Source organism: Doryrhamphus excisus, chromosome 1, assembly GCF_030265055.1.
Source record: "Doryrhamphus excisus isolate RoL2022-K1 chromosome 1, RoL_Dexc_1.0, whole genome shotgun sequence".
In the NCBI taxonomy this organism is placed as follows: domain Eukaryota; kingdom Metazoa; phylum Chordata; class Actinopteri; order Syngnathiformes; family Syngnathidae; genus Doryrhamphus; species Doryrhamphus excisus.
The window spans coordinates 37,191,703-37,219,321 of NC_080466.1; the positions used below are offsets into that span (position 1 = coordinate 37,191,703).

The 27,619-nt window shown below is 41.5% G+C and overlaps 1 protein-coding gene across 3 annotated transcripts; it reads left to right on the forward strand.

The window, feature by feature from the left end:
* Positions 1 to 27,619, forward strand: LOC131108721 (RNA-binding protein Musashi homolog 1-like). 3 transcript variants are annotated; one of them, XM_058059999.1, is made up of 15 exons: positions 1 to 153; positions 627 to 667; positions 1,285 to 1,366; positions 1,444 to 1,528; positions 6,571 to 6,600; positions 11,215 to 11,256; positions 11,619 to 11,711; positions 21,518 to 21,566; positions 22,697 to 22,779; positions 23,180 to 23,297; positions 24,029 to 24,109; positions 24,653 to 24,709; positions 26,444 to 26,500; positions 26,622 to 26,776; positions 26,854 to 27,619. In XM_058059999.1, exons 1-15 carry the CDS (start codon positions 89 to 91, stop codon positions 26,893 to 26,895), a joined length of 1,080 nt encoding a protein of 359 aa, XP_057915982.1. In that variant the 5' UTR covers positions 1 to 88; the 3' UTR covers positions 26,896 to 27,619. The 3 variants fall into 3 exon arrangements, with proteins under 3 accessions (XP_057915982.1, XP_057916074.1, XP_057916153.1); XM_058060170.1 differs by having other exon boundaries at positions 11 to 153; positions 6,571 to 6,605; XM_058060091.1 differs by lacking the exon at positions 6,571 to 6,600.

The window sequence follows — 27,619 nt, forward strand, 5'->3', positions numbered from 1 at the left end:
CCCTGAGTCTGGAGCAGCAGCAACCCGCGGAGCTTTACTGGCTCTCCTCGCCTCCACTCAGTGCGGGAATACAGCAGCGGAGAGCGGCATGGACACGGAAGGGAGCCCGAGCAGCTTGTCGTCCGGAACAGACAACTCCCCCCACGACCCATGGTAAAAAAAAAAACAGTCTTTACCCGCCTTTTTGTTTCGTCCCGGTTCGAGTTCATGCTGGACTTTTAAGAGTTTGAGTCGGTGCTTAGACAAAAGACAAGCACGCTGCGTGTGTGTGTGTTTCGCGTTATGTGTGTGTGTGCGATGGATCCACTGAACGGAGGAGACGCTCGCTTCTTATTTCCACTTCCATCTTTCTCCAGGAGGCCACATTTTTTGCTCCAACTTCTACACCATTCGTTGCTTTTTGTACCTTCCTAGTCGTCCTCTGGGGGGGATTATAACGGCCCCGCTTGGCCCATTGGTGACTTCGCAACATGGCCGATGCTTTCTTCTTACTTTAATGATGCTATATCACACGCACCGAGCCCACTTCCCACTCCTCACATCGTCGCCGTTGATGTGCTTGTAACAAACACGCGTGTTTTTGTTTTTTTCCAATGTGACTTACAGCTTGTGTTTCTCTCATTCAGCAAAATGTTCATCGGGGGTCTGAGTTGGCAGACGACACAAGGTGAGATTGTCCCGCACGCTACTTTATTCACGCACAAGTCTCCACGCAGCACACTCACACACACCCACACACCACTATCGATTCATGTTTATAGTCGTTTATAGTGCGTGGAGATGCAAATAAACTGCAAATAGTTCAATGCATGCCTTTCTGTTGAACGGGGATCAGCTCGTAGGATTTAGACTTGCCGAGACGCGAGGAGATTAACGCTGCAAACACACACACACAAACTGTACGACTTGCGTGTCCTTTCCCCCACGTACGTACATACAACGTCTAATATGTAACGATCGCTGATGAATATAGGAGTTTACACATTGATGAACACGCTGGCGTGTTGTTTTTGCTTACTGCAGCTCTCCGTTGCACCCTCACAGGAGCCATGCGCGCACACTGTTTATTCCCGCCACTCTGCCCCCTCCCTCCCCATCCCCCCACCCCCATTCTTGTTATCATACTGACTGCAATGGTGTCCAAACAACAATCACCACCAAGTGCATCTTGTTTTTTTTGGGGGGGGGGGTCCTCCGTTTAACGGGTCTCATACACAATAAACACAACGTCTACTTCAAGTGCCATCTCATCATCTCACAAGCAAACATCTTGTTGCTATGCAGAGGGCTTGAAGGACTACTTCTGCAAATTTGGCGAGGTGAAAGAGTGCATGGTGATGCGGGATCCCGTCACCAAGAGGTCGAGGTAAGCAGGAAGTGTGTGCACCCTGTCCAATCGCCAAAAGGTCTTCATTTAAAAAATATTTCTCATCCCTCTCCCAGGGGGTTCGGGTTTGTTACATATGCAGACCAGGCCGGCGTGGAGAAGGTTCTGGCCCAAAACAGACACGAGCTGGACTCAAAAACGGTGAGCCCTGCCTCTTCCTCTAACTTCCAAACCTGTGTTACACCCCCCCCCCAACTGCCCCCTGCCGCCGTATGCCTTGTAAAGTTGACTACATTTTAGAGCAACAGTCCCCTTCTCCCTCCTTCTTCTCTTCTCTCTCTGTGCTCATTTCCCCCTCCAAATCCCGGTTCAGGGCGCCAACATGAAAGCGTTCTTTCTTGGTCTTCATTGCCATGGTTACCTTGGGGGGGACCTGAATGGGGTAGGAGCCCCTTGCAAAACCCTCACATGGCTCACAACTTTTTCTTATGGTCCTCAACAAAAGAGAAAAAAAAAGCATCTGGCTCTGAATGTTGTTAGCGGGGATACAGCGTGAGGCCCCTGAATGCCTCTTCGTCCAATTTAAATGTACTTTAAGTGGACTTACTGTATTTACCCACTGTGCTCATGTAATTTCCCCCCCGTGGGCGAATGCGAAACAACAGCATTCGGAAATGTGTCACACAGCCTACATGTATGATGCTGTGGCGCCGCCATTTAAATCTCTATGAAGGTGTGAATGTTGCCGTCTTGGTCATGTAGATTGGGTGTCTGTTGTCAGCTTATGGGCCGTTTAGTAACCGCATGTACACACACACACAACAATAGGATGATTTCAGAGTGAACATGAGTGGCACAGCATGGGCCCAGGAGGTGGAGAAAGGTAGTGTCGGTTAGTTGTTGGAGCAAACCAGTTGCCGGGGGTGACGCCAGCCACTGGAGACCGTCCTCTAAGTACACAGTCTGTTGGGATTTATGTCTCCATAACAACTTCTCAGTTATTTTGCATTCATTTAAGGTGCTTGTGTGCTGTGGACACACACACGCAATGATTACGCATCTTGTTAAGGGGTTTGCTGGTGTGTGAAGTCAAGATATTTTTGAAAGGGGAGAAAATATTTGAATTGAACTGCAAAGTTGTCTGTCTGTAGTGGTGGTGGGGGGGGGGGTGCTCTGCTGGGAATTCTTCTGACAAAACCGTGTTGCTGGAGTCGGTTGTTTTTTTTTTTTGGCTTGAATTTCTATGCCATTTCAAGTGTTATTTTATAAGTCATGTTAGTCTTTGAGAGCCCAGCCAAGAGTGCATGCGTGTGATGAGTGCGCTGGTTTGGAGGAAGCAGATTTTGAAAGTGTAGTAGCCTGGCAGGCCACTGCTACTGTTAAACGTAGCTCTATTATAAACCAAAAATATACCAAACAATAATCACATATGTACCCTTAATGGTGGCCATGTTCAAACATACGGTGAGCATTCTTCACATCCTCTTCCTGCTTTGAGCTACGCCGGATATAACGCGTATTCTTGTTATGTTAATAAATCAAATATTTCCATGGACTACAGAAAACCTTTTTATGACTTTACCATTATTAGAGCCCAGTAGATATAAAATAGCACCCCTATAGTCACCTTTACACTCCTGTTATTCTTTGTTTACACCACATTGCGCAACACTAATGCTCAGACTATGGAATCACTGCATGGACATAAGAGAGAGGCCGCTCATGGCATATACGTATGTAGCAAGCTAACTAGTTAGCCTCCAATTTAGCTGTAAACTGTTAAGGTAACGTAATGTCTCATCAGTATAGCATTACTGTAGAGTGACCAGAATACTACATATGACTTGTTTTTCAATATATTGGGAGTACTAAGATATAGAAACATTTATTTGAACCATGACGTAGCGAGGGACAACTGCAAAAGCTCATTTGTGCGTGTGTGTGTACGTGCGACAGAAACCTACGTGAATACCAGACAGCTGTGAGTGACCAATCATCTCACCGTGCCGAATGATAATTATAACACTTTTTTTTAATGATTTTTGATGTGTAACTGTGAAAAATAGCCATATTTTGGACAATCTTTTGTTGCAAAAAAATGAGACAGCTGCATACAGTCCCTTTTAATATGTTGCTTGCTATTTATCCAGCCAAGATTATGCTTACTAGGTTTGTCTCTGTTTTATTTATTTGCATTTTTATTATTCATATTTTATGAAAATGCAAAATTTGCAAGGGATATGCAATTAAAAATTGGCACTTTTTGTCCCTGATTTATTTTACAAAATGAAACAACAAACAACTACATTATGCTGGGTGTTAGCTATCAAGCTACAGTATTTTTTTGTGGGTGTTTTAAAGTCAGCATATCATTGACATTTTCACCATTTATTAATATCCACATTCTACGTGCACATTGTATTTTTTTTTTTTTGCTTCAAGACTGGACAGCCCTCAGCAGTTTGATGAGAATGAGATGAGAGACAAACATTCCTTCCCGGAACGAGGTAGATTATTTGAAGCTCGGACGTTTCAAATCGAAGCCAAACCTTTGGAGTGAGAGAAAAGAACGCTTGAAGGCACAGAACAGGAAGGTTAGAGACAGACCGACAGGGATAGAACACAACAACAACAGGGTGCCGCCTGTGTAAGTAAACTACATTAACAGGTGCAAATGGCTGTAATACTGCAAACACAACCATTTACATGCGTTATTAAATATTTCCAATAACACATGGGAGACCTCGGTTACATGATGATTGCAGCCCTGTAAGCGTATGTACTATCGGTGTACATGCAAATCAAAATAGGCGGTCGTGTATTGTTTTTACAGTGAGGTTGTTGCTGGTTAGATTTCCTGCCGGGCCAGAGAATGGCCTAAGGGGCAGTGGTGTGCTGTTTTCTGGACACAGGAGAAGGGCACAACTGGTATTTGTTTTCAAGGGAGAGAGACTTCACTAGGAGCAGTTACAGGAAAGAGAAAGGGCGAGATCAGATTGGCTTTTCCCATTTTGTCTACACATGGATTCAAGTTGGGATTATTTCAAGGCTGCAGTGTGTTATTACTGAGAGTCGTGTGCAATTTTGATGAAAGAAAGGGTCATTCATTGTTTTATTTCAAAAAAAGATTGGATTTCTTGATGATGTGTGGAGTAGATGCCATACTACTAATGACCACAAAATTCCGTAAATAATTGTTGGTCAAGGTGCAAAATAGAACGGATTGAGTAAGGAAATCAAACAATGCACAACGATGAGCCAATTCAAAAAACAATACAAGCAGTTGATGTTTGCTAAATACAAGGATGAAGAGTCTTGAACCAGTCATGATGTGCTATATATATCACTATATTGACACTTACTATGGTACCCATTATGTCATTGGATGGTCATATACATTATTTAAAAAAAAAACTAAACAAAAAAACCCTTAAACTATATTATGGAAAGCAGGAAGTCAACAAATGTAACAGTTACTGATTGTAAAAGTACCAAATGGAGGGGTAGGATTTAATAAGCTTTGCTTCTTCCTACTCCTTTTGGACATGTGGAACTGGGAACTGATTATGGGATGCACTCAATTGTAATCTGATGCATGTTCAAATGAAATAAAACCATTACCAGTACCGATACTGTTGCGGCCATAACCTAAGGTTACAAGGTACATTATTAAAAAAACAACAACCGTAAACTGTTAAACTGTATTATGGAAAGCAGGAAGTGAACAAATGTAACAGTTACTGATTGTAAAAGTACCAGATGGAGGGGTAGGATTTAATAAGCTTTGCTTCTTCCTACTCCTTTTCGACACGTGGAACTGGGAACTGATTATGTGATGCACTCAATTGTAATCTGATGCATGTTCCAATGAAATAAAACCATTACCATTACCAAAATGAAGGTGATATTAATGAACATTATGGATGTGACAAATCTGTAAACAACAACCGGTATGGTACTTTTGCAGTGTAGCAAAAATGCTCTGCATAGCATATTTATAGAACCCGGAATCTTTATCCTAATAGAAATACATTTGAATGGGATTTTACTAGGCACATTGTGCATAAAACTGGTTTTATGATAAGCAAAACAAAACATCCATTACAGGTAATGTCAAACCAAATATTGTATAGCATACCAGGTTGCTGTTTTTGTTTTTGTCAATAGGGCACAAATAGACTAATGAAAACCACCCGCTGTGGAACTATGGCCCCACTCTTAACACCTGGTTAGAGTAGAGTCCAGTTGCCGGCTCTCGCTCTCCTTTCCCAACTGGAGATTAGCGGTTAATGCTGACGTGGACAAGACTTGGAACAGGAGGATGGAGAAGGTGGAAGAGTAGAGAGGAGGGCGGGGAGGATTGCTGTAATTAGTATAGATCTGAAAAGCAACTAATCGGATTGAAGGAAACAAACTGGATTGGGCATCCGAGGCCCATGCACGGCCTAAGATCTGAGGATAAAGTCTGGACCCGGCTCTGTCTGTAAGGTGGATCCATGGCACGACATTAGCAAGGCCAAGCTCTTGTTGGCTTGCAGGGGTGCGGGGTATTGGGTCGGGTTAGGTAGATATTGGGAAAAAGGGGGTGAGGCGGTTCTCATTAGTGAGGTTGGTTAACTAATTACTGAGCTGTGTAGATCGACCCTGCTGGCTTTAGCCCAAACCGTCTCTATTTACTTTAGCCTGCTTGTATCCATAGCGTTTTGTTGAGCCTGTTTCCATTATGATGCCACAGTCAGCGGCGTCTTCTTGCTTACAGGTTGCCAAGCGTTTCTATATACACTGAAGCTCATACTTATAGAGGTGCGGTCATGTTTTATGAATCTAGTACACATTAGTGCTTACTTTGGTGCTACATTATTAGAATGTGTGTGTGCATATACAGTATGTGTGCTTGTGGGGGGTGGGGGGTGGGATGGGAGCCCCAGTTCCTCTATGGGCCCATCTGTTTTGTACTCTTTGTCCTGTTAATTAATGAAATCAGAGGGACTGCCTGCTGGGATGGCCCCGCTGCACCGCTACGCTGGACAGGCCCACTTTCTCATGGGCCGACTCTGTTTTCCAAATGAATGCCTTCTCTTTCTCCCTGTGCTTTTTCTTCTTCTTTCCTCCCCATCCCCCCTCTCTCTCTATTACCTATTAGGGTACCGGATGGAAGTTATTTTGTTGCAGCAGGTATTTTATGTTTTGGTTTGACGACCTATTTTTTTCTCCTTTTTTTTTGTTTTTGTTTTGTTTTTCAGTCTGTCACACTGGTGAACACGCTGGGCAACGTAAGGTGACTATTGGTTGTAGATTAGTGCTAAAAGCTTAACCACTAAAAAAAAAAAAAAAATCACATTGCCGTCACTTTGCTGCATAGCCGGAGCACAGGTTGGGTGTTATGAAGCAGAGTGTTAGTCAGACCATTACAAGAACACTCAGTTATAACTCTCTTCAAGAAAGAAAAGCTTGTTTCCTTTTGAAAGGTTCTCACATTGTACAAGATTACACATTTTCACGAGTTGACTGTTACATGGTCGAGCCACTTCTCAAATGTCAAGATGTAAGGAGCTATTTCTGAGTGTTGCAAACAGTGACCTGGCTAAGCCATTTTACTTGTGCTTTGTGTTTTTCCTTCACGGCTAATCCAGCAGTCTGATGCTAGATGCTTTAGTTTTTCATTTATCACAGCCTTCCGCTGAGGACGGACAGTTGTAGAAATGACACATTAGATGTATTCTGTCTTCTTGCTGAAGTGGAATGATTTTTTTTTTAACTGCATGGCATGCCCGTAGCCATAGTAGAAGTACAATAAGATGCATTAGGCCTAACCTAGTCTTAGTTGGTAACCTTCTTGGTTAGCTCCTGATCATTCAAATAGTCATAACGTGTGTTATTTGTGGGAAAAACCACAACGTTCCAAGTGACACAGGACTACAATTACACTTTCTATGCTGTGGTGTCATTCTCTTAAATGTCTGCTTCAAGCTGCCTCGGGGGCGACCCTGATCCTGTAGTCTGACAGACCCAGAAGACATTTGCACCTCGCAGCACTTTCACAATGTAGTTGTGCAGGAACTAGGGATGAGCTTGGTAATCCACTAAAAAAATGATGTCAATCGTGTGGAAACGGGTTGTTGATTAATCTCATCTTGTAGCAGTTCAGGTAAAACTGAGTGCTCCATCACAGTTTTTCATAAATATATGAACAAATCACATTTTTTGGCATAATAATCACCAATAAAAAAAACCCTAAGCTGCTATTTGCATCCAGACGGGAACGGATCACAGGGTAAAAACTATGAAATACACCAAACTATAGAAGGAAGAAGGCATGCGAATAAGTCCGTCGTCTTCCGGATTCTAAGGCTCACCTAGACTTAGGACGAAGTGGAATATTGGATTCATTTTGGAGAACAACACAACAAAATATCAGGAGAACGTCAACTGACGGGTCTGTGATATCATCAATGGCTAGGCCGTCTCTAACCTGAGGCTAAGCCCCTAAAACTCAGCTCTGGACCCTAGATGTCACTTGCTGTTCGACCCCCACTTAGGGCAATATGAGCGTAAAGTTGACTATAGGGGTGTTATTTCATGTCTAGAGGGCTCTAATAACGTTAAAGTGTACAGGTTTTCTGTGTTCTAAACTATGAAAATATTCAATTTATAAATAAGTAACAGCATTTAACTTATCACAGTTCAGTCTGTGACCATTTAACTGCAATAAACGAGTACTGTACTACTACTACTACTGATACTACCACCAGCTTAGGTGTTATTAATTCAGTCACAACTAAATGTACTTTGCTCCTACAGAAGAGAACAGTTCATATCCGACCAATGAAATTGACCCAAATCCCTGTCCCAACAGAAACACCGGACATTTATTTCACTGGTCCTGGAGGACCCATGTTCCACCCCATCACTACTTTATATAAGAAGTAAAGTATATTACAAGCACAATAATTCTAAACATATGACAGCGTTGCAGTTACATAATTCAACAGGGAGTGTATTATTCACTATCTGTCTAGGTTACAAATTTTGAGACGGACAGGATGTGTAGTTGTACAAATAGTATCCAAACTGAACCGCTGCCATGTGATTTGTATCTATTCCAGTCGGGTCTTCTGTGTAACAGGCACATAAACACCTGCTTACAGCCAGGCAAACAAAGCCGGTTTGTTTGCAGGTGGAAGCTAATAATTACATGGCGGATCACTCCCTGGCTTCCTGTACTCCGGTGTTATTCTGTTACATAGTGTTACACCTCAGAGGTCAAGGTGACCTTTGTTCCAAGTGGTTACATATTCAATTGAAGCAGTCATATTGTGGAAAATATTGTATCAAGTAGCATCTCTCGTAGACTGTAACTATAGCTGCAATCCCGGAGGCAATGCCTAGTGTGGTCACTTCCTGTCACCGCATAGTCATTGGTGGCTTTGCGTGCCCTTGTCACCTTGCTATACGCAGTATCTGGGCTCAGACCAGCTGGAGGTGACACGACTCCTCTCGTCTTTGTCCCACTTGAAGGCGCAAAGTCGGCGGCAATCCTTCCCAAGGGCACTGCTGCTGCTGCTGCTGCTGCATGGTAGTTACACAGCCTTGTGCTCTTCAAGCGGCCGTAAAGACACTTAAAGGTCCTCCAAGGATATTTTGGTCTGAAGATTTGTCATCAGAAGCCGTGAATTATTACATCGGGGCGAGATGAAAGGATTGTTTGAATATTGAAGGAAATCTCGCCCGCTCTTGTATCGTGCGCATTGCTCACTTTTCGAGTGCATGTTGTCTGGCTGTTTGATAGGCTCCTTTTAGTCGCCAATATAAATTCAACGCCTGTGTGAGGCACAAGGGGTTTCTCTTCACACATCCAATTATTAGAACAAAGATGGAAGCCTAAGACCTTAATACACTACAAGGTTCTGTGACCTAAAAAAATCGCCTCTCTTGTTGGCTTGAGTGAGAATAACACAAGATTCCACACAAATTTAAAATGCCAGGCCAGGCTTTGCATATTTAGCATTATTATAAAGGCCAGCTCATTCAAAACTCATTTGCTTCTAATTTTATCTATAACCTTGACCACTGCTCAGACATTCCACGGGGGAGAAATATGGATACAGTCAAATCTAGTTAATCCTAAATGGAGGTTGTCTGGATTTGTTAGTGTGAAATAGTCATCTTTCCATTGCAATATTACATGCATGTTCCTTTCGGATCGCCGGGCTGCTTTGCTCTTGTCTAGTCTGGGGTTAAGATGAGTCTTGTCTGGTATTAACTTGTGGAAAAATAATACACAACATAAAGAGAATGTATTCATGCCTTAGTGTGTATCTTGTTCACCACGCCTGTTTGTTTGGCGATGTGTTTGGATGTTTGGGGGGGAGGTTGGTGGTTTGCATCAACAAGGGTGTACTATACATGCTCATACATAAGCGTATGTTCTATTTTTGGACGTTGCCCTTCACATGCGTTGGCAGATTCCGTGACTTAATAATTAAGGTGTGTTTCTTACATTTGATTGAGCTCACAGGAAGTATTTTTAAAAGGGGCCTTTTTATTGATTACTTTTCATTTTGATGAATGTACTTTTTTAATGTCGGAAGAAAACTACACTGAAATTGCCAGACTGTAATAAGTTGTGATATTAAATAATAATATAAGCTATATGGATCATGGTTACCAAGATTGAAGTGCAAACGGAAAGCTTGTTGTGTTGCAGTTACAAAGGGCGGCCTGGGGGCTCCGCATATTCTAAAAACACGATTAATTGATTATTATGGAGATATATTATTAGATATTGTACTAATAATACAAATTCATTAGCTTTGTCAGCTATATAACGTCTTTAATTAAAAAATGTATGCAAATATATGTGTCCAAATAGTATAGAGAAAATAATTAAGTCATTATATTGCCATGTTCCATGCTCTTATTTTGGTGTGCTTCCTGCTGAGCTATTGTTTTATAAGAAGACATTTTAAATAGTTGAAAAATGACAAGAAAAACAACAGAAAAAATGGGAAAAAAGGAGCAAAAACCAACAAATATTACTAATCATAAAACAAACTAAACCACTCAAAGTTGTCATTTTTGTTTTAGTTTTAAGTTTACTTTAAGTTAAGATGAGATAAGTTTGAATTTACACACAATAACGACATAATCTTATGGAAATAAAGTCAAATTATTATGAAAAGAAAATGTAAGAAAGCTGACAATTGGAAAAAAAACTGCTTAAAAACTTTTGAGGATAAAGGTCAAATATTCAAAGAAAAGGTTGTATTCTAGTGAGTAAAAAGTCGTAGAGTCGTATGAGGAAAAATAATGTAATTTTAATGCCATAAAGTTGAAAAATTAAGGAAAATGTAGATTTTTTTTGTAGTTATTTTAGTCAAAATATTATGAAATAGTTTGTTTTGATAAACGTTTCCACAATGAAAGCGTGATGCTCACCAGTCCAATTCATGGCGGCAACTGAAAAAGAAACGAAAAGCAATGGCATAAAGAAACAAAGCAAAATGCCATTATATGTACTTTTATTTACCCTACAAATGTGTCAGATCATTTAGTCTGACCTTGTATCATAGTATTACATACACAATATGTACTTGCTGGCTGTATCTTTCTAGTGATTCATGCTTTTAGCGACACAAGTTAACCATTTCAGTATATAGAGTATTGACTGTACACTTAATTTATGGAGAATAGCGTTATTCTTTGACATATTTTCATATGTAGAAGCATGCTCTGCCAATCCACAAAAAAATCCAATCGATTATCCAGCAGTAGAACCACAGTTATGGCATTTTACTAATCATCAAACCAGCACGTCACTCTTAAGATGTTGATATTATGTTCACGTTACTGAATATATCGTATCTTCCCTCATGTCTCCCACACAGATCGACCCAAAAGTCGCTTTCCCTCGCCGGGCTCAGCCGAAGGTGAGTGCACACACGGAAGGAGAAGTGATGTCATGTGTCACCCCTCATCAGTCAGCTCTGGTTGGTTAGGATTAGTGTCAGTCACATGACCGACGAGGAGCGGCAATCCACTTGACCAGCCTGACACTGTGACCCTGTCACCCAAACCCCGCCTTTCTCCACCCTGACCATCAGCTTTAAACCCCCAACCCCCCACCACCAACATGAATAGGCACACACACAGATCGTATTCACCTGCACACACACACACACACACACACCTAAAACAGAGTGTGAAACAATTCAATTAGATAACACAGTAAAGCAAATAATCACCTGAGAACCAATCTAACAATGCTTTCCTCCTTTTCTGTGTTAACTAGTTGGTGACACGGACAAAGAAGATCTTTGTCGGAGGTCTTTCAGTCAACACCACCATCGACGACGTGAAGCAATACTTTGACCAGTTTGGAAAGGTAAAGTTGAATTTACTCCTGTGCTATATAATATCCTCTTGTTGGTGTCGTGTATCGTTTGACCTTTTCCGTTCATTCAAACTGCAACATTGAAGTTCTTCTGCTTTGGTTGTCTTCCGTTGGTATACAAGTGTCAAACCATACACCTGCTTACGCTCAGGTGCTTATCAGTTCACATCCATTCTTATTTGTCTGTCTTGTTTCTGTAGTATCTCATATTTTTGGGCTTCCATATTTAGTGTGCGTCTTTGAATGAAATTTAGTTCAAGGCAAACACATGCTGTGGAGACAGATGCGTGGCCAGGGAGAGGGAGGAAAAAAAGCAGCGACGGGAGGGGAAAAGGGGTGAGGGACATGGCAGGGGGGACTGAAAGGGAAGAAGCAACCCCCCATAGAGCGAGATGGGGAGGGGAGCTCGGAAGGGTTGAAGGGCAGAGAAAAGAAAGAATGTTCGGGATGGCGATGAAGAAAAGTGAGTTTGAACCAAAAGGGAGGGAAAAAAAAAACAGCAATCTGATGGGTCATAAACGCACCGAAGTGTCTGCCGTTTGGGTTACTGTTTAGCTAACGAGGGTTTGGATGGCGCTCGCTGGGATGGAGTGCAAAGAGTTCAGCCTTTTCACTGTTAACTAATCAGATGCAACAGCTGCTCCTGTAACCCCACACACACACCCCATTTTACCCCAAAAATCTGTACCAGACTCCTTCCCCATCCCATACGCACGCAGCCGACTCTAGTCCCACACAGCTTGTTACCGTGGTGACCTGCTTTTGCCTATTGTCCCACTGTAATCCAGTGTTTTTTTTTTCTACTGTTGTTGAGAAGTGTGTATTTGCATGAATGGAAAGAGGCGTGTGTGACAGTGGCACAGTTTTGGCTTTGAGGAGAGGTGAGCTTGCATACATTTGTGTAGACAAAGAGGCTGGAACTCAACACCAATAAATGTTATGTTTTGTATGTTTTTTCTTTTGTTGAAGACGAAAAAGTGCTAAAGAATCCTAACTTATACTTGCGCTACAGGCCTAATGTGTTGTTTCTCCATCTTAGCCAATGACTCAGTGTTATTAGCATATTTAAGATGCTGATTTGATTCAGTATTCAGTACTCTATAAAGCTTGTTTCCACCAAGTCGCTTCAGTTTGCATTGTACACATTCTGTATTTTGCCAGGTTCTGGTTACAGTTGTACATTTAAAGGTGTTTCCCATTGATTGGTACACTGTTAAGTGGAACAGGAAGAGAAAAGAAAGCAACAAAAAAAGGAAATGTACCCTGACATCTTGATTTAATTCATTGGTGAGTTGCATGCTAACATCAAGCAAAACATGGCCTCCCTGCCTATACATACATCATGTTGGGTACACAGCTCACTCGGGGTTTACAGATCGGAACCACACCACAGTAAACTGGACCGCTTGGTGGAAAAAAAAAAGTGTCTTAATGGGTCCTTTACACGTTGCGCTATAAACAGATGAATGCTGGTGTTTTTAGGCATTTGTTTACAGAACTGCAGCATTTCGGTTCTCGAAAAACACACAGTTGTTTTCACATTTTTATCTACAATGCATTAACAAGTTTAATTTTAGCCACTTGTTCACATATGAAGAGCATTTCCAGAGTAAATATGCTCTGGTTTTTGAAAGCTCTGACTTAAGCATGACTATGTAAACTGTGAAAGATGGAGGACATGTATATGAGCAAGTACGTCACATTCATTCATGAATGGCACTGCACAGGGCTGCTGTTGTGTGGCACTCAAGATATACTCTTCTTCATGCCTCCACAGAGAATTGTACTTGCTAAATGTATTTACTATGACCAGTGGAAAATGCAACTCCCATAATTCAAAAGCTCAACCCAAATATAGACGGAATTCAGTATTAAAAATACACTTTGGGTAAGACAATGAGGACAAGCAGTTGCTGCAAGCACACGCGGGACTGGCGTGGAATATATGCAAATTGGTGTTTTCAGGAGCTTTTGCAGTACTCTGTGAATTGGTATAAAACTGTGGAACTTTGTAAAAATGCAGAGAAGCAATATTTCTATTCTTATTAGCTTGTTCTCATGTAGAGGTTTTTGGAAACCACACCTTTACTGAAGTGTTATTCCGTGGAGATAAAGGACATGCATGTGTGAGTACATCATAACCGGGGACTTTTAGTTAGCCTGGAATTTTTTGAGACTAAATAAATCACTAACATTTGGATGATACTGTATATAATAATGCATTTTTAAAAAAAATATATCATATTTTACTGTAAAGTTGTGGAAGGAATTGCTGTTTCTAAGGTAATTTCTCGCAGGCGATTTGTGCTGTTTAACATTTGCAGCATTTCCTTGAGACGCAGGCTTTTCAACTGTATTAAAAAGTAGCATTTCTTTTGCGTTGACTTTCTGTGAACCACACTCATTTTGCACTGCCCCGTTTCGTTTACTATCGGGGCGAAGGCTCTGCATCTTGAGTTTTTTTTGGGGTCGAGGTGGGCAAGTTTTGTTGACTTTTAAAAGAATTTCAAAAGAATTGGCTCAATCGTGTTAATGGGCTCATCTTGCTCATTAATATTCCCACATGGGAGCTGGGGAATTTGGTTTGATAGCATCTTTTTGTTACCTTGCATTGCTCCATTCTTTTGCTGCTGGTCGATGTATGTGTGTATGCTAGTAGCCCCGCCTACACCCAAGGACAAAGCGGCTGAATGGTTGACACAAGGTCTTACTTTTACTGTATGTATGAAGTGTCTCGGTGCTGAACCAATGCACAGAATGAACTGTCTTTCTGATTGTTTGGAGGTGGGAGACGAGGAAAACAGACACATATGAACACATTGGAAACATTAGCGAGTTAATTTTCATTTATTATTTAATTGGTCATATGGCTTGTTGGCTGTTGGACCTGCGACTATTGCTTTGTTTGGCTTTTCACCAATTTGATTGGGCAGGTATCCTACATTTAGATCCACAAGTTTGTAGTTTGAATTCTGTTGTCTGCATATAGCACGCCCCTCAAAAAAGAGCAAGAGGGAACTAAATCTGGCATTAGTGGAATCATAGCGTTTGGTGGAAACGCAGGGTAGATGGGAAAGTTCCTGAAAAAGGTCCTTGCATTACTTTCAAATGTACAAATGACAAGATATTACATTTCTTGCACTGCATGTATGGGAGTGTTTCATTCTAGTCACCAGCTACTGGCCTGGCATGCATATTTGAGTTTTCATTCAATTTTGCAGGCGAGTGTGAATTGAGATTGTTTTGCCAATGTTGGCGGCAGCATAAGAAACTTAAGTCTGTGATTTGGATTGCATAGGAGCTGGATAACATGTGACCGTCATGTGTTACAGGTACTTGTGTTATGGATTATTTATCTGCGTGGAGCAGTGTGGCCAATCGTATTTCCCCCGGTGGTTACTGCGCCTCTCATATGATAGACTGCACTCCCTCAACAGAATAAGGGAATATTTGGACTGTTTGGACACATGAGACTGAAGCTGTATCATGCATAGCGCCGGTCCCACAGTGCATTCCTGCTGAGCAGGAGGTATTTCTTGTTTATTATCTAAGCCTGGTTACAAGGTGCAGGTTGGGATGGAGTAGGACTCAGTGTCCTGTTTATTTTTATACCGTGGCACCGCCTCACAAAGAAAATACAGAATGCGCTGCATTTTCTGCAGCCCTTTGATGCATGTTAAAAGTTTGTTTCTTTAAGCTTTCTTCTGAAAGCACATCTATGCAGCTCAGCTTCATCAGACTGGAGGGAAACTGCTGCTTACTTAACACGTCAGGTGTTTTCCACCCAGCTGAAGCATGTGTTTGTGTGCAGTTTCCTCGCTGAATAAATCTGAGCTTCAGGCCAGGATGACTGCAGCCATCATGTTTGTGGGAGAGTAGGTGAAGGTTCTCTTATTCTGAGGAATCAAGTAGTTTGAATATTGTATATCTTTGAATATTGTGTCTTGGAAACTGAGCCTGCCGTGGTGTAGTGGTTAGCGTTCTGGACTCAGGTTCGAATCTCCACTAGTTAGCACCATCGGTGCATTCGGAATATAAAGGGCTCCAGACGAAAATCAGTATGTGGATCAAAAAGATCCGCTGTGGAGACTCCGAAAAAAACCTAAAACATTAGCCACGTTTACTTGAGGAGTTTTTCTCTTTCCAAAAGCAATGGTATACATGGAAAGGAATATTCCAATCGCGTGTCTACATGCGCCGCTATAATCAACCAGAATAGTCAATGGGGCATGCGCAGCAAAACGTAAACACCAACATCATGTGATACCGATTTCCTTGAGTTTTTCTTGCACTTTTTCGGAATAACTTCGTATTGCCAGTTTTTCGTTCGTCCAGTCTTGAAATTCAGTTTGGATCCAAAAAAACTTTCCGCAGCAGTCCAGTGTCGATTGCTCGCCTCCATTTTTTTTTAAACGAAGAACGTCTCGAGCTGCGTGTTACGTCATATCTCAGCATTCGCTGAAAGAACGCACCCGGGAACAGGAAAAGATAAAGTTCAATCTTGCTAATATTTTATAATTAAGCTCGGCACATGTTTTATATAGATATGTATTTTCTTTTTTTAATAAAACTAGACTTGAATGGCGTATAGAAGGGTTTAGATTCTGTTCCACAGATGGCGCTAATGCACACGAAAGCTGCTTGCCAACCGCCAATAAACAACATAAGAAGAAAAACACCACGAAGAAGAACTCAGTCTGACAACTTTCCGATTGAGCGGGTACAAGATACCTCAATCGGATTGGGGAAAGGAATATTCCACCCCTGTGAATCCTATTATATATTCATTCGGATTGGCACTTTTCTTTCGGAATGAGGTGTACATATACAAAGGTTACATTTTTTCCGTTTGAGTAAATAATCCGAATGGAATTGGAATATTTGGGTCCATGTATATGTGGCTATAGTGTCTTGGAAACTATAACCAATCTGTACTTCTGATTTACTTTTTCGTTATTAGTGACAAGTAAAACTTCACTAGTTTTGGTGTAATTTAATGATTTGACTTGTATGCCGACAGTTTTTTTCAGGAGGAAAAACTTATTACCAGGCTTTTCATGTCAGTACTCTTTGAAAAAATACAGAAATGTCTACTAAAATGCGTACTTTTGGATTCACTTGAATAGAAGTAGTTGGAGAACAGAGTGCAGCATGGACATGTCCATGGGCAGACGGGAAAACTTTGGACTCCACTCACCCATGTGAGCCAGCAATTAGGAGGCTTGACTGAACACTTTGTCTGCTGGCCTGTTTAGAGAGCTGTCCGGAGAGAGCGCGAAGATGAAAGCGAGAGATGTGAGGAGAAAGCAGCAAGGGGGGGAAAAAAAAGTGAACACCACCTTTTCGTAATCTAGTATGTGAAAACGCAGACAATCAAACAATACTTTTGACGTTGCATTCAGTGTGACCGCCTCGTTTGGACATTTCTGAGACGACTCCAGCTTCATGAGAACTTTAACTTTTCTTTAGCTTTCTCTCTGCATGAATGCTGAGAAGTTAACTACTGAGCTGCTGCTAAGCCAATCTCCGTTCCCCCCACAGCTATCCAATCAGATTGTCTTACAGCACCCTGGGCAGTGGACATCGGAGATCGTCTTCTTATTGGGTTTGGCAAGGGCAAGGGGCTGGTGTGTGACTGCAGCATAAGCTCGTACACGTGACAGGGATAGTGCCCCATTGTATTCCCAAAGAAGACTATTCTAATCATGGAATGGGAGTGTGGCATTTTTGCTTTTATCTCTAATGTATGTATGCAGAGAATGTGTCCTTTGCTGTTGCAGGCTTTAAAAAAAAAAAAAACTCACATCGGCATGCTAACCTAGCATAGACGGTGCCAATGCTAACAGGGACGCTATCTGCTCGAGCTGCCAGTAACTCTACTCTTATGATAACATGTTGGCATGCAGCTGCCTACTTACTGTCCTGCTGCTGTGTCATTGCATTTGGAAGAGCAGAGAGCGGTGGAGGATGGGGGGAGGGAAGGGGCGCGTACGGTGCTACATGCTCTATTAAGACGGATGGGAGTCAAAGGGGTCAGGGAGACTGCAGGAGCAACCTTGGTTCTCTCCATTTCCATCATCACCACATCTCGCTTGCAAACTTTTTCAATTGTGTCGGGACACATTCTGGCTTCATACACACACACACACACACACACACACACACACACACACACACATGGTCACGGAGTGCGGAGTGTGTTCATCATCCAAAAGTCAGGGCTAGAAATCAGATGGTCTGGTCATCCTGAGGCCTCTGACACTCATGTTACACTGGTTTGAGTTTCAGTGCTGCTGCAGCTTAATGGAAATAGACATGTAGTCATTCTCCACCTGTGTCGCCATGTGACTAAGACATCGGCCAGCCGCGGTGTGGGAGATCATGGGAGGGATTTTTCCTCCCCCCCCTTTAGGTACATTAGAAGAGTTCATTTGCACAAATATGTAGAGCTGGTACAATTAATCTATGATTAATTGACAACTATTTTAGTATGCGATTAATCCTTTTTTTAAATTAAAAAGATGTGAATATCCTCTCATTTTAGCATTAGTTTAGTTTAGCATTTAGTTATAGGGCCCTACGAAATTTTTCCGTTTTAATTTTTTGGTTATTTTGAAGGCCGTGAGAGAGTGAGCTTGGTGCAAGAATAAACATTGTTTTTCACTCGGAACCCGCACGTCGTCAGTTGGCATTGTATTAAAGTGTTAAACACGACATGGTAAAAATATCACACACACAGCTGCACTGGCATGCTCTGGTAAACTAAGCTAAACCCGCTAGCTTCCATTCACGCTCTGTAAGGGAGGATTTTCCGAAGTCTAGTAGTGTTAATGATGAGATTTTGCCACGATTGAGCTGTGCGTCTGGGAAATACTTGTACACACGTGAACTTTCTGTGCGATTTAACAGTAAATTCCGTTTTTATTGGTCAATTCCGCGATTCCATTAAAGCAAAAATCATAGGGCTCTGCTATTATCTTGTCTACGTTTTAGGCAAAACACATCAGCATTGACTTTGGAAAGTGGTGATCGACATTTTTGCCTCTTTTCTGGTATCTTGCCATCATTCATTCATTTTCTACCGCTTATCCTCACGAGGGACGCGGGGGTGCTGGAGCCTATCCCAGCTGTCTTCGGGCGAGAAGTGGGGTACACCCTGGACTGGTGGCCAGCCAATCACAAGGCACATATAGACAAACAACCATTCACACTCACATTCATACCTATGGACAATTTAGAGTCGCCAATTAACCTAGCATGTTTTTGGAATGTGGGAGGAAACCGGAGTACCCGGAGAAAACCCACGCATGCACAGGGAGAACATGCAAACTCCACACAGAGCTGGCTGAGGGTGGAATTGAACTCCGATCTCCTAGCTGTGAGGTCTGTGCGCCTAATCAATTGATTAATCAAAACAACAAGATTCGGATTGATCGACTTAGAAAATAATTGTTAGTTGCAGCTATGCCTGTCACGATAATCAATAGATGAATTAATCGCACAATAAATGAAAAGAAAGTAGATAATTTTGCCGACCTTGATAAATTGACATTTATGCATGTTTGTTTTCCTCCTCTCTCTCTACCAAACAGACGAGAGGTTTCACTCTGTTCATCTGTCTCAACACTAGGGCGCATTGGTTCTATATGGGGTTGCTGTGTATGTTAGAGCTAATGCTTTCTCCGTACCTGTTGTGTATAAAACGCGATCCGATATCAATTTCAGACCATTTGGGTATCATCATTTTGTGACATGAAAAAGATTGCCCAAGCAGTCCACATACACACAGAGCAGCAAAAAAAAACAAACAAAAAAACATCTGAAAACACCATCATCTGCACGCCATGCCTGTGCATTCCAACTGCTTATGGTCCTGGTCTTATCCAAAGCCCTGTGTTCCGACATTCCGGTTTTGAATGTGACATACTTGCACGCATCCTAAACAAGAACAAAAACGCAGGGGATTTCAACAACTTTGAGACCATTCTTTGCTCTTCATAACATTAGCCACGGGCGGCACGGCGGTCGAGTGTTTAGCGCGCAGACCTCACAGCTAGGAGACGAGTGTTCAATTCCACCCTCGGCCATGGAGTTTGCATGTTCTCCCCGTGCATGCGTGGGTTTTCGCCAGGTACTCCGGTTTCCTCCCACATTCCAAAAACATGCTAGGTTAATTGGCGACTCCAAATTGTCCATAGGTATGAATGTGAGTGTGAATGGTTGTTTGTCTATATGTGCCCTGTGATTGGCTGGCGACCAGTCCAGGGTGGACGCCGCCTCTCCCATAGACAGCTGGGATAGGCTCCAGCATCCCCTGCGACCCTCGTGAGGAAAAAGCGGTAGAAAATGAATGAATGAATGAATGAATGAATGAACATTAGCCACATTTACATGAGGAGTTTTTACTCTTTCCGAATGGAATCTTTCAGAATGACCTTTCTGAAAGCAATGGTATACATGGAAAGGAATATTCCAATCCCGTGTCTACATGCGCCGCTATAATCAACCAGAATAGTCAATGGGGCATGCGCAGTAAAACGTAAACATCAACATCACGTGATACAGAGTTTTTCTTTCACTTGTTGAAAAAGTTCAATCTTGCTAATATTTTATAATTAAACTCGGGACATGTTTTATATAGATATGTATTTTCTTTTTTAAATAAAACTGGACTTGTGAATGGCGTATAGAAGGGTTTAGATTCTGTTCCACAGATGGCGCTAATGCACACGAAAGCTGCTTGCCAACCGCCAATAAACAACAGAAGAAGAAAAACACCACAAAGAAAAACGCAGTCACAACTTTGTGGCAACTTTCCGTTTGAGCGGGTACAAGATACCTCAATCGGATTGGGGAAAGGAATATTCCACCCCTGTGAATCTGATTATATATTCATTCGGATTGGCATTTTTCTTTGTGAATGAGGTGTATACAAAGGTTACATTCTTTCCGTTTGAGCAAATAACCTGAATGGAATTGGAATATTTGGGTCTATGTATACGTGGCTAATGTGATCATATAAACAAGTAGCCATTCATTTTCAGTTCAAATCAATCAGCCTCTTAACATTGGAAAACACATTGAAGAATTCAAGCAGAAACTCAGAAACTCTGCTGCCAGTGAAGGGTGAGTGTGGGGCGGGTTTAGAGGAGCGATGAAGGAGGGAGGGGGGAAACGGGGGGCCGTTGGTGAGAAACAGGAGGAGGAGGAATATGAATAGGGCAGTGGAGTGAGTGCAAATAGGAACGTGGAGGGAGAAGGAGAAGAAAAGGACTGCATGTTGACAAAGGCCCTTGTTCAATCCCTTTCAGATGCAAAGTGTTTGTCAGCAAATTTTCTATCTTTTGCATCAAAACTTTCTCCTCGTTTGATCCTTACGTTATTCAGCATTCCAGTTTCCCATTTTCTCCCCTTTCTTTTCCTCCCTCTACCCCTATTGAAATGAGGTTGTTCTTCTAATTGAAATTCTTTACAAGGTCTCCAAGGGAATTGTAAACTTTGTGGAGAAAGATGGCGAGTGAACGAATGAAAGCAGGCAAAAAAAGGGAGGAATTTAGTATTAAGTATCTTGTGATTATTCATGCTTCTTGATTTATGATTGTTTTACATTTTTACACACGGATCACTTTTTCTCCCCTCTCCTTTGTCACCTGTCACCCCTCCCTCTCCTTCCACCCTTCTCCATCTGTTTTCCCCTTTTCTCCAATGCAAAAGAAGGACAATGGCACCCCATGCTGTGTAATGATGTGTGTGTGTTAATGTCCGAGCCCATCCAAGTCTTTGCTTTGTTCTCACAGGTTGACGATGCCATGCTTATGTTTGACAAAACAACCAACAGACACAGAGGTGCGTATACGCAATATCACACATCATGCTATACATGCTACACACATGAAGGGACGCAGGACCTTAGGAGACGTCACAGAGCGACGATACATAGGAGCCGGTGAACCCTATAGTCATATTCACACTCTTTTTCCCTCCATCAACCCCCCCTTGGTTCATTTATCTCTGTCTTCTCACAGCGAGAATGAAGTGCTGCGCCCGCTGAGGGTCGCAATAAAGGGTCAGGATGGTTCTAGGAGAGGATGGTACTTAATGAGACAAGTGAGGCGTCAGCCGGGGGAAGGAAATGAAAGAAGTAAAGGGAGTGTATAATACTGATGAGTGGCGAGGGGGAAATAAAAGGGGGTGTGACTAGTCGAGGTGATTTCAGGTGTTTGGAAGATGCACCAGCAACAGCTGATTGACAGGCGGGTCATGTAAGTTTCGTGTCATGTTGCTACTTCTCCGCCTCAGAAAAGAGGTGTGATGAAAGGTGAGGAAAAGTTTGATGGACGGCGGTCACTCCTGTCCGGTCTATTCCTGTCCTTGTCATCAGACTGTAATCTTTGTCTTCTTCCTCCATGCATGATTGGATCTCATTTTCTGCACTATTTTCTTAGATCTGCTGATCAAAGATGTTGCAATCTATATTTTAGGGCTTCCGATTCCATCTTTAAATATTAAAAATAATTAAACCAAAGTACCATAGCATGACCAATAATATTGTTTGTAATCATTGGACATTTTTGTAGTGTGGGCTGCACGGCGGTTGAGTGGTTAGCGTGTAGACTCACAGCTAGGAGACCAGGGTTCAATTCCACTCCCACATTCCAAAACCATGAATGTGAGTGTGAATGGTTGTTTGTCTATATGTGCCCTGTGATTGGCTGGCCACCAGTCCAGGGTGGACCCCGCCTCTTGCCCGAAGACAGCTGGGATAGGCTCCAGCACCCCCGCGACCCTTGTGAGGATAAGCGGTAGAAAATGAATGAATGAATGTAGTGTGATTAGAATACATGACACAGCAGTGAGGGGGAACTACCGCTGTAGCTACAAACCCAGATTGCAAATAGCATTACAATAGCATACACCAGATTTCTGTGTTTTTAACAGATCGCCGGACCTAACAGGATCGTTTTTGTGTCTTCCAGGTTTTGGTTTTGTCACTTTTGAGAATGAAGATGTGGTTGAGAAAGTGTGCGAGATTCACTTCCATGAGATCAACAACAAAATGGTAGGCAAGAGGAGGAAAACACGCTTAAATTGATACACATGCTTCCAACATTATATTCTATACAAAAGTTGTATGAAAAATTCTGCCTTTTTAAAGATATGATTGATTTTGCAATATTTTGATAGTTTTGAATAATTATAATTATTATAATACTATAATATTATTATATAATATTATTATAATTATAATAATTATTTTAGAATAATTGTTATAATAATATTTTTTATAGTAATAATTATAATTATTATAATAATTATTATAATTATAATAGAACTGTACCGCATCAACCAAATAAGTATTATTTGCTTGCAGCTATTCATAGCGTGTACAATGTCTTAATATGATATGTAATTCACTCAGATGCAAAGAGATACAACTCTATTCCTTATGCTCTCTGTAGGTGGAGTGTAAGAAAGCACAGCCTAAAGAGGTGATGACGCCTACAAGTTCAGCTAGAGGTCGATCCAGAGTGATGCCCTATGGGATGGACGCTTTCATGCTGGGTATCGGTATGCTTGGTAAGACATTTGGTGGTATTACTGTACACTTTATTGAAGTATAGATACTGGTAATGGTAATGGTTATGGTTTTATTTCATTTGAACATGCATCAGATTGCAATTGAATGCATCACATAATCAGTTCACAGTTCCACATGTCCAAAAGGAGTAGGAAGAAGCAAAGCTTATTAAATCCTACCCCTCCATCTGGTACTTTTACAATCAGTAACTGTTATATTTGTTCACTTCCTGCTTTCCTAGTATAGTTTCAGGTTTTTTATTTTTTTTTATTTGTTTTTGAGGTGATATGACCATACAATGACATAATGGGTACCATAGTAACCGTCAATATAGCACATCATGACTGGTTCAAGACTCTTCATCCTTGTATTTAGCAAACATCAACTGCTTGTATTGTTTCTTATACTATATAGTATATATATATTTATGTGTATCTACAATTGGCTTGAATATTTCAATATTTGTGCTCGCGTCCTTAAATAAAAGCACACCTATTAAATATTAAAGAATATGAAAGTGCTTCCTGGTTTGTGTGAAGTCACTGCTCGTAGAGGTCAAACATGACACCGCTAGATGCTGTCTACAGTTGTTTGGTTCCCTCTAGTGGACATTTACAGCCACGCACGGTAAACATTAGGTTCATAGCAACAGTTGAATGTTACCAATAGTTAAGTTTGTGTACTGTACACTGTTGTGTTGTTAGTAAGGTTTCGTTTTTTTTGCCAACAGGTTACCCAGGTTTCCAGACTGCTACCTACACCAGCCGCAGCTACTCTGGAATCGCACCTGGTTACGCCTACCAGTTCCCAGGTGAGTGTGTGTGTGTGTGTGTGTGCATTCTACTCCCTATTTTCACTTTGCATAGGCGAGTCGACGAGAAGAAAGGCCAAAGGATGCGGGTTACGGCATGTAGTTGATACAGCTGTGTGATGTGTTGCAACTACAAAGGCCATGTGCGCGTCTGGCAACCTTTCACAATCACAATGCACTTGTTTTCTTTTTAAACTATTCAAAGTATTCTCTGTTAAGTGTCTTCAAATCTCAGAGTTTCTTCCCTTGTTTACCGTGGGTCTTCTCTAATATTTTGTTCTGTTTATTTTAACGACCTATGTATGTGACCTTGTGTCCTTTGGCTGAACGGCCCCTCCCGTTCCTCTGTTCCGACCTTCCTGCCTGTCCCCACAATAGATGTTTTCACCGTAAACTGTGTGCGCTTCTTGCCTTCATGTTGGTGTCCCGCTGTGGATCTAAATGTGTGTTACAGTTTTTTGTGGCTCTGCTAGAACTAGGCTGGTGGATGGTGACTGCATTTACAGAGACCTCTCTCTCCCCCCTGACCTTCTCTGTTTCTAGAATTCCATTTAGAGAGGACCCCCCTCCTGACATCTTCCCACCCCCCTGAGTTGGCAGGTTAGTGTGTACTGAACGTATTTAATGGCAAAAAGTCAAATGCTCAGCGTTTGACTACATAGTAACCTGGGTTCTGTGTGCGTTCTATAAACAAATAAACCACACACACACATAATAAAAAATGATTCCCTGACTGGAATCTGTCTATAGTGTCTAACTTCAAAAGAACCAATATGCATTCTTATCAGAAAAGGAGTCATCAATATGTGGCGGTTTAACCGTATGATAACCGAGACGTATTTTTGTCAATAATTATCGTATATAAACACAGAACCTAACAATAGAAAGAGTATGGTTTATGGAGTTTAGTATGAGAGTTTTATCAGGGAAGTGTCTGTTACAACACTCAGAAATATGCATTGCACTCAAACGCCTCATCAGTTCACAGAGCAGTGCTTGAAAGGAGACGGATACAGAGTTATTCAACGTTCTGGATGCGTTCTATGAACAAATAAACCACCCACACACATAATAAAAATGATTCCCTGACTGGAATCTGCCTATAGTGTCTAACTTGAAAAGAACCAATATGCATTCTTTACAGGCGGTACGGCGGTCAAGTTGACCTCACAGCTAGGAGACCCTAGTTCAATTCCACCCTCGGCCATCTCTGTGTGGGCGTGGGTTTTCTCTGGGTACTCCGGTTTCCTCCCACATTCCAAAAACATGCTAGGTTAATTAGGGACTCCAAATTGTCCATAGGTATAAATGTGAGTGTGAATGGTTGTTTGTCTATATGTGCCCTGTGATTGGCACACCCAGTCTAGGATGCCCAAAGACAGCTGGGATAGGCTCCAGCACCAAAGCAGTAGAAAATGAATGAATTAATGTATTCTTAACAGAAAAGAAGTCACCAATATGTGGAGGTTTAACCGTATTATGATAACCGAGACATATTGTTTGTCAATAATTATCGTATATAAACACGGAACCTACCAATAGAAAGATTAGACACCTGTCTTTCATCAGAAAAAAAAAATTGATTCTACCCTTTTCCGGTCTTGTAGTAATCAGCAGTAGAACATAGGTAAGTTTCAGGAAAATATCAGCTCCCAACTAAAAAAAAAAAGAGAGAGAAAACCTTCACTTTGACACAAAAATGTTGCCACCTTGAAATTGGGCGTTTAGGGTTCTAAAAACATATAAACAGGTTCTTTGGTACTTTGGTATTGAATGAGTTAAGGAGCGGAACAGGAAGACACCAACAGCAACATCATGCTAGGTTGGTTTACTATCTATTTACTGAAGACAAAATCATGCAATGTATTGCATCCATATTTGTTACTGACTGACAGATAGTTGGCAGTGCTGTGTTATTTTATCACACTTATTTTATTTGTAGCAAAGCCTGCTTACAGACAAAGAAAGCGTAATTATCATAAAAAGTTAATTTAGTTTAATAGATCTTTAAATGATCAGGAGGTGCCAAAAGCTTTAACCGTGGATCCTAAACGACTGCAGCTGTTTTTTTTTTTTTTTTTTTTTTGCCTCCTAGCTTTCGGTGGTACAGCTACCTTTTTTTCCACTCCAAATACTTAGCATTGTTTTTTTTTATGATAGCTTTTATGTAACTTTAATTTAACCAGAGAAGTCCTACTGAGATCAAGACCAGGTTCTTGTGTTTGGAGTTTTTACTTGATTCAGCAAGGTTTAGGATTTTCAGGTTTATGACTGTTTATGGAGATGCTTTATTTGGAACTCGCAGTGATTGTGTGTGTTTTTGTTACCTTTTAGCCATTCCCTTGACTGCATACGGACCAATGGCGGCGGCAGCGGCAGCGGTTGTTAGAGGTGCGTCTGTGAATGAGAATGGATATCAATGCACTTTGCATACTTGTGTGTAATGTGTGTACAAAGGTCTTCTCGGGGAAATAAAATAATATTTTTCGACTTTTTTTTTTTTTTTCGATAGGCTCCACCCCTTCTCGCACAGCTGGCTTTCTGAGCACCAGCAGTCCTGGACCAATGGCTGACTTGTACGCAGCAGCAAATCAGGACTCAGGAGTTAGCAGCTACATTAGCGCGGCCAGTCCTGCCCCCAGCACAGGGTTCGGCCACGGTCTAGGGGTATGTCACCCACCCATCCACTCCACCGACTCGAATACATCTATTTGTATCGCTCAACCTGCCGTGTGCGTCCTCAGGGTCCTCTGATTGCTACTGCGTTCACAAATGGCTACCACTGAGATGACTCGGGTCGTACTTGATTTGAGGGCTTCTCTTCTGCTGATAAGCCAATCAAATGCTGAGTGCTGTGACGGCACAACCTGATTGGCTGGCTGCAGGCTCTGTCTGGCTGTCCTGGCTCCCTGTGGCTCCACCCACCGACTGAATATCTTTTTAAAAAAAAAAACTGTTTTTGCTGTACTAATCTCAACATAATATCCCAGTGTGTCCTCTTTTTTTTTTTCTTTTTTTCCCTCATACACATCAGACCCCGTCCCCCACCATTTCTCCCAAATATGTCATTTTCTTTGGAAACTGAGAAAAGAAAACAAGGCTCTGAGATAACCTTTGTCATTTTTGACAAAGTCAAAGAGGACTATTTTTTAATAATTTTATCGTATCTCACTGTGTGTCATTATTTCATCATGGAATCCTTGCTGTATCTCACAAAACAAACCAGGCATGATGTTTTTATTTTTTCTTTGCAAATCCTTTTTAACATAATGAACAAATCCAACAATAAGTCATTTTTCTAAGCATCATGGAAACACAGGAAAAAAAAAACACAAAAATGTATATTTTGATAGTCTTTAAAAACAAACCTTTGTAATATTGTTATTAATATTGACATAATTATGATAATCTGTGAGGTATTTTATTCTGTAATTGGTTTTAAAGCAATGTTTTTATGTCTTCCTGTAAAATAATGTACATAGACATTTTGGGGGAGGGGAGGGCGGGTGG